At 32.3% G+C, this 8,517-nt stretch overlaps 1 protein-coding gene across 1 annotated transcript in view; it reads right to left on the bottom strand.

Moving 5' to 3' along the window:
* Positions 1-687: 687 nt before the first annotated feature.
* The window catches only part of RGS20 (Regulator of G-protein signaling 20), a 66,978-nt gene continuing 59,148 nt past the window's right edge, over positions 688-8,517 (bottom strand). The window contains exons 6-7 of the mRNA XM_012941140.3: positions 8,026-8,192; positions 688-3,563 (exon numbers count right to left, since the gene is read on the bottom strand). Of these exons, the coding sequence (XP_012796594.1) occupies positions 3,381-3,563; positions 8,026-8,192 (350 nt within the window). The 3' untranslated portion in view covers positions 688-3,380. The remainder of the gene's footprint in view (positions 3,564-8,025; positions 8,193-8,517) is intronic.

Raw genomic sequence — 8,517 nt, 5'->3', positions numbered from 1 at the left:
ATATACATTCCAGAAAATAACTTAAAACCAAAAACATTTTCAGAAAGGGGTTTTGTGTAGATTGTAGTAATTTAATAGTTAAGTTCGTGAATCAATTGAAGCTAGATCATCATAAAGAACCTAGAAGCACTGGACATCCGTTTCATCCTATTGTGAAATTCCTCAGTAGTGAGCATCCGGAAAACCGCACGCGACACCTGAATCTAGGACCTCCGGTCTCGTGAGCGATCGCTTTATCTTTAGACCACTGAGCCGGCCGGTATTTAACGGCGTTAATGTCTAACTTAAACTTACCCATCAAATTCAGGTACAATCCACCACTGTCTTGAATGAGTTACTATTTCACAATAAACCTGGTTGTACTCCACTGGTCACGGCTTCTCTCCAGGAAATACATTTTGAAATTGGTCACTAGTGAGCAAATGATGATTATAATCAGAGAAAGGTTTTATGGATATTTTGATTTTAATAGCTGAATTGATGAGTCAATGAAAGCTAGGTCACCATGGAAAACCTAGAATCACTGGATGAACGTTTCATCCTATTGTGAAACTCCTCAGCAGTGATTTATTTGTTTTATCGACTATTCCTATCAATCACATTTGTGTTTCTATTCCTATTTACTTTGTGTATTAAGTTCTTCTTTTTTAAACTTGATAAAAAAAACAGAAGTTAATTGTTGTTTGTTTTTGTTTTCTGATTACAATTTTATTAATACAATAACAGAAATCAATAAATCAATAAATAAATCAATCAATAAATAAAAAGTAAGACAAATTACAACTATCAACTTCATTTTATTTCATGTTATTCAAATACTATTAAAGTTTCATAAAGTAAAATTGAAGAAATTTCAACAAAAAGACAAAGAAAAAAAACGAATAATAATAATAATATCAGTGAACTATTCAAATAATTCACAATCTTTTCTTTTCTTTATTTCTTCTTTTCTTTACTCTTTCATCATTTCATTTATGCTCATATCAATTTTTCTTTCTTTTATTTTTTTGTTGAAAAAAGTGCTAATCATAATACATTAATGTATGCATGTATACATTGAGAGAGTGAGAGGGAGGGAGAGAAAAAGGGGGATAGGAAGGGAGGTAGGTAGGGCGAATAAAAGAGAGAGAAAAAAAACAATCAAATTTCGGGATGTTTTTACAAGTGAAATCACTAGATCAACATTTAAATCAACCTGAAATCGAAAAAAAAAATCAATAAAGAGTACATGGTGATTAAATATGTTCAATGAAAAATTGTATCTATATATTTTATTTTCTAAATTCATTTATCTAATGGTTTATTATCATTTTGATCATGGTTTTTTTTCTCTTTGCTTTTCTCTTTTCTCTTTTTCTTTTTTCTTTTTTTCCGTTTTCTTTGTTTCTTTTTTATATATGAAATGTGTAAAATTAAGAAAATTGTATGTAAAAAAATGTTGTTGTTGTTGTTTTTCAATGATTGAACATTGAAAGAAAAAAAGACAAAACAAAATAAATCAAGAAAAAAATAAAACAAAAAAGAAGATCGGATAACAGAAAAAGAAAGGAGTAAAGATGATTGAATTGAATTGAATAATAATAAGTAGTATCTTTCACAATGGATTCATTTAAGTTTTGTTTTTTTACTTCTATCACTCACTATGTATATCTAACTAATTCGAATAGAAAACTGGTATATTGTCTTCTTTGTTTTAATTGAAACATTGAATATACTTTATTTAATCTTCTTTTTTAAATTTATATAAACAAATACTGTCAATGTTCAATGAATACACATTAAAAACATTCATTACAATTTTATGAAACAATCATAAATACAATAGTTTTTTGATAGATTCTATCAACAGATTAATAATAATAGTAGTAAAGTTCATTTAAACAAACATTTATCGTTTATCTTTTCTTTTTCTTTCTTTTCTTTTCTTTTCTCATTCTTTTCTTTTTTTGTTTTCTTTTTCTTTCTTTTCCTTTTTCTCTCTTTTCTTTTGGCATAAACCTTATTCACCTCATCAGAATGAACAATTTTCAATGTTCAATCGTTTTTGTTTGTTTGTTTGTTTGAAAAATCATCATGAATATAAACAAAATTTAAACAATAAAAAATAAATAATTTTAATATAAGGTAAAGTATAGTATGATTGAATAAAGAATAAAAATAGAATAAACATAATGATGTAATCCATTAGATCTTATTTAAATAGGTTAATGTATGCCTAATATTGAAAAAAAAGACAACTGAAGAGGGACAAATAAACACGACAAACACTCATAATCACTACCGTAATAATGATAATAATAATAACAATAACAATAACAACACACACCCCCCTCTAAAAAGAAACAACAAACGTACATACATAGATACATACAATGAGACAATAAAATCAAATCAAACATAAAGAAAGATCACGAGATACAGGAACCAGCCTGTGTTGAATGAATCGTACGACATCAATAATTAAAATAATAAAAAAAAGAAATTACCATTTGGTTTTGTGTATGTGTACGTTCGTGCTCATGTGTGTGTGTGTGCATGTGTGTGTATGTATTTGTGTAACTTCATGAACAGGACAATGTTAATATTAGAAAACAAACTGTTGGAATGAGTTGACACCAGTCAGTCAAATTACAAATGTTGGGCATCATATTACAATATATATATCTATATGGTATCGTACTGGCTTTCCTAAGTACACCATTCTTATATTATAAGTAGTATTAATGATGGAAGTATAATGATATTAACAGAATAGTTTATTCACTGAGGACATGATTTTGCATTTTGATTCAAAGGATTACACCTAATTATATACAGTTTACACAATACTACTAATATTAATATAAGTAGTATTAGTACTAGTAGCAGTAGTAGTAATAGTAGTAGCAGTAACAGTAGTGATTGACAATAATTAAGAAAAGAAACGAGACGAAAACCAGAATAATTCACCTTTAAAACAGACCAGTTACAAAAAAGAAAGTTTATCAAACAAAATTCATTGTAAACTCTGCAGAGAGAGCGACGGAGCGGCAAATAGAGACAGACAGACAGACAGACAGACAGAGAGAGAGAGAGAGAGAGAGAGAGAGAGAGAAAGAGATAAGGAGATAGAGAATGTGAATGAAAACTGAAAGAGATAATTTTCAATTATCAACATTCATTTTTGATTGAAAACTTATCATCACATTATCATGGGATAAAGAAAGAAAGAGCGAGAGAGCAAGAGAGCAAGGGATTAAGATGGATAGAATTACTTCATCATTAGTTGACTGGTTTCATTTGTATGTATGTAGGTGTGTGTGTGTGTATGTGACAGTGTAAGTGTGAATATGAATGTATACAAGTTACATTTGTTAAAACTCAAAATAGAACTTCTATAATCAACTTTGTCCATTCTTCATTTCTTCAATCATATCTTTATATAATTTAGAATTTAAAAAACGTGGATATGAATCTCTATGCATTAAGGTATAAATTTGTAATTGGGCTTCATCAAATATATGCGGTGTTGGTTCTATCATATTAGAATTGATTATTTCACGTACACGTGAATCTAAACTAACCTTGAATCGGTAAATAAATAAACAAACAAACGAAGTAAATGTTGAGAAAAAATAACTGAATAATGTTAAATAATATAAAATATCGAATCATCTAGACGAGTGGCTACATTGCAAGTTGGTCGGTATCATCCAGTGATCAATCCATTGTGATTACATCTTAGTCCTACAGAAGATCGGTCGCGATCCAGATAGCTCAATGGTAACGCGTCTCTGACTGTGAAGCTGGGTGACACGGAATTGAATCCGTCAGGGAGCACCAGTTTCCTTGCTGACGAATGTTAAATAGCACGAAACCTGGGTCTAAGGTTTCCTGTTGACTACCTCCAACTACCATCCTAAAATTAAATATTCATTTCAATTAATGTAACTCTTGATGGTGAAACTATGGAAGATGTAGAATCCTTCACATACTTGGGAAGCATCATCGATGAACAAGGAGGTTCAGATGCAGACATAAAGGCGAGAATTGGCAAAGCAAGGGTCACATTACTACAAATGAACAAAATATGCAACTTAAAACAACTGTCTGCCAACCAATATCAAAGTTAGAATCTTCAATACGAACGTCAAGGCAGTACTACTGAACGGAGCGGAAACTTGGAGAACTACAACAATCACCATCAAGAAGGTACAAGTATTTATAAATGGTTGTCTACGCAAGATACTCAACATTCATTGACCGGATACCATCAGCAACAGCCTTCTGTGTGAGAGAACAAACCAGCTTCGAGCTGAACAAGAAACTAGGAAAATTAGATGGAAATGGATAAGACATACATTACGCAAATCATCACGAGGCAAGCCCTAACTTGGAATCCTGAAGGGAAGAGGAGAAGAGGAAGGTCAAAGAACACATCACGTTGAGAAATAGAAGCAGATATGAAAAGGATGAATAACAACTGAGATGATCTGGAAAGGATTGCTCAAGACAGGGTTGGATGGAGAATGCTGGTGAGCGGCCTATGCTCCTTCACGAGGATTAACAGGCGTAAGTAACTAAGCAAGTAAGTTATGTGCTATGAGAGATGTTTTAGTCAGCTATCCCCACTTGGTTCCCTACATTGTAGGAAGAAACTTCTTCTCAAAGTATATCTAAAGAGAATTGGATTATTAGAGATATTGATGATCTGATAGAACAAACAGCAATTGCTTGAAGCAAACTCCACACAATCTTTACATTAGTAGTTCTTAATGTGTTAGCTCTATACTGTGAAGATCTTATAGACGGTAAGATAAATCAGTGGGTCATGGTAAGATAAATCATTTTTACAGTTCATCTCTGTTATGGAAAAAATACTGGTTGCTGGTTGTTTGAAAGAAATACCTTTCTTCCAGTATATCTCATCATAGTCAATGGTATAAATTTGCCCTTGGATACTTAGTTTCTACTTTTGTTCATACGGTTCTCCAACCGATAATTTATGGATGAACCAATCAGATTTCAGATAACAGATCTTAGATTTTGGCGCAAAATTTCATTCATTCATATGACTAAATAACATTTTATCATGATAGCTAATGTGAATTTTTGGTAAAAAGCTTCAACTTTAATTCCTAACCATAAATTCTAAGTGTAAGTCTTTCGCTTACTTCCCCCCTCCCACTAATTTACAACCCTATTTTGATCGTGTTAAGTAGACTAGTTGTTTCAAGGTCATTTTAGCATTGCCCAAAGGTCGATCATAGATTATAGTGTTACCATGGTCTTTTTACAATGACATAATGAGCCACATCTTTTCAAAAATCGATATGACAAAACTTTACTGAATAAAAAAAGTTGTGTTAAACAAGGAGATATTACCACTTGAAACATGATTGGGAAATAGGACAGATTATAGCAACTCACATGCGATTGAGTTTGTTCTCACTTCACTCAATTAAGCCCTTTTGTTAACTTATTTAGCGAACAAAGTCATCCATACTATAACAACTTATTGTACCTTTATTATTGTTGTGCTTGTATGAAATATGTATGCTTGAACATTGCTTACCGCCTGCTCATATGTTCATCCTGCTAGCTTTATTATTAGCTGCTTAACTGATTCAATGATCCATTCATTTCCCTAAATATACATGTACATTTAAACCCCACACACTAACCTACTCTTTCGAGTCTCTGACTCAATCAGTTGCCTCTCTGCTTTGTGGTCTAAGTTACCTACTAATAAAACTGTAGTCGCTGCTTCTCTTTGCCTTCTGATTTCAAACACCGTTGAGGATTATATGGTAACGGATACGAGGGTGATTGGTCAACAAAGCACAGCCACTACAAGCTATCAATCAATACAGATTGGATAACAGTTGAGCAATATTGAGAGTTGATTGAATATATAGATGTAAACTATCAGACAAAAACCGAGTAATAGTCTAAGTGTTAAACGTTCATCACAAAATCTTAAGAGTATGGATTCGATCATCAGCAAGGTTATGAATGTATAATACTCTTTAAACAACATCTCCAAACCCTAATCTTCCCGATTACTGCTTATACTCTTACTACATCTACCGATATGAGATTTGAATCGACAACTGCATCTCTGTGCTAATATGGTATGGCAACTCGAACTGATGTACGTACGTACGAAGTTCTATGTTGTTACTGATTGACTGAGATCAAACCAGCTAATGAATGTTTTCTAGTTCTCAATGGTTGTCTAACTAAACCTACTCCATCAAACAAATTTACAAACTAATTAATTAAATATGTCAGAGTGTTCATGAAGTTTCCTATTACTTTGATTATGATTATGAACCAATAATAAACAGAATTGAATCATTTAAGATTACATGGATACACAACATTTGAAAGCTTGCCAACTTAGAATCTATTGTTATCAGTGTAATTAAGATACATCAATAAACTGGGGGAAAAAATAATAAGATATGTAATAATTGAATTCATGAATCAATTAACGCTAGATCATCATGGAAAACCTGGAAGAACTGTATGGCCGTTTCATCCTAGTCTACGACTCTTCAGAAATGTGAACCCACGATACCGTTTCGGGAGATTCCAACCCAGGACTTATCAGTCTCGCACGTGAACTCTTAACCTTTAGACCACTGAGTCAGTCAGCATCCAATGGTGTGAATATCTAACTTTAACCAATCCAATTATTAAATTATTACAATCTTCACAAAACCCCTGTCTGAATAAGATCTTTATTAGATTACTTATTATCTTACAAATGTAATGAGTTTATAGAGTATACATCTACAAACATCTGATTACCAATGTTAATGAGTAGAAAGAAACCTGTTTTATATAAATGAAGAAATCATGTATTCTTTGTTGAAAAAAACATTACGGTCTATGGATAACGATAAAACTTCATTATCGTTCGTGATTTCGATCTTGCAAACTTTATAAGCAAAGAGACTGATCCATTTCATTCTTAAACACCAATGAGAAGATTAAAGTAAACAATATCAATTGAATTTAAACTACACCTTATTGCACAAGCAAGTGACCATCAGCATTCAGTAACTAAGTGAATAATGCGATGAAGTTTGAAGTAAACGGTATTGGGTTCGAGTCCCAGCCCAGAGTGAACACCAAATCTGTGATGTACATACATCCAGCTGAAGAGACACAAATAATATGAAACGCGAATCCTGAATTCCACTACTAACCACTATCCATCATTTCTATGTTATTGTTTGAAATTTCGACGATAATTTTGAAATGATGAATTCCCGCTTATTTCAGTGAATTGAAGTCAAATGAAGATATTATGTATGTTAATTTGATGTTATCAAAGATTTCCACTGATTTCATCTGTTTATTTTTCCTTAAAAGAGAACTAATCAGTGCTTTTAGAAATGTAATAGGCCAACCAATCTCCAGTTTTTCATAGCACTCATTGTATATGTTTCAAGTTACATATAGCTCACGGTCTGCTGCTGTTCTGAACTGTATCTTTGAGACGGAACTTTATTCATTTTCAAGTTTTATAGTTAACAAACAAAGAAGTAATTTTAATAGTTGAGTTCATGAGTTAATTGAAGTTAGATCTCCATGGAAAACCTGAAAGCATTTTAGATATTTCCTGGAGTTCTAATGAGAAGCTGTGACCAGTGGAGTTCAACCAGGTCTTTTGTGAGATAGTAAATCACTGAAGATAATGGTAGATGGTGGCTCAACTCGGTGGATTGATTGAAGTTACACATTAACACCGTTAGATGCCGGCCAGCTCAATGGTCTAGATGTTAGGCGTTCGCGTACGAGACTGATAGGTCCTGGGTTGAAATCTCGCGAGGCATGATCGTGGATGCGCACTGTTGAGGAGTCCCGAACTAGGACGAAACTGCCATCCAATTCTTCCAGGTTTTCCATGATGGTCTAGCTTTCATTGACTCATGAATTCAACTATCAAAATACTATACTATCCACAAAAACTCCTTCCTGATAAACAAGTAATTGATTAACAAATGCAATACAAACTAAATTTTCATAGCTTACTTCACGTGGTGATAATATTGAAATGAAATCTTCATAAATAATACGAGCTTTTTCTTCTACAATCTCTAAATTACTTTCTTTTCTAATATCTTCACATGCTAACCAAAACATTATATTCTCTTCACTGTATTCAGATCGAAGAAATTCACGAAATGTTTTCTGACCACCTTAAAAATAAAAAAATGAAACGATTACTATACTTCGCAACCAGTCAGAGCAAAGATGTATTGTGGAAGCTGAGTAGTTCTAACGTGACCTTGGAACCCGTAAATCTAATTGGCCGATAATTATGCATAAAATGATTAGGCCATTTCTGACCATATATGGAACTGAAACATTCACAGTCGTTTTGTGTAGCTTTCGAAATAATCGAGTCTGATAACGAGTTATTTAATCTCAAAACCAAATTATCTCAAGTGACTAAAGTCACTCTTTATTTAGTAGTGAATAATTTTTCAGTGACTAATTTAATTTAGTTTCTGAACTTCCATA

Source organism: Schistosoma haematobium, chromosome 6, assembly GCF_000699445.3.
Source record: "Schistosoma haematobium chromosome 6, whole genome shotgun sequence".
Lineage (NCBI taxonomy): Eukaryota > Metazoa > Platyhelminthes > Trematoda > Strigeidida > Schistosomatidae > Schistosoma > Schistosoma haematobium.
The sequence above is the reverse complement of the archived record's forward strand: the minus strand, read 5'-3'. Positions and strand labels throughout refer to the sequence as shown.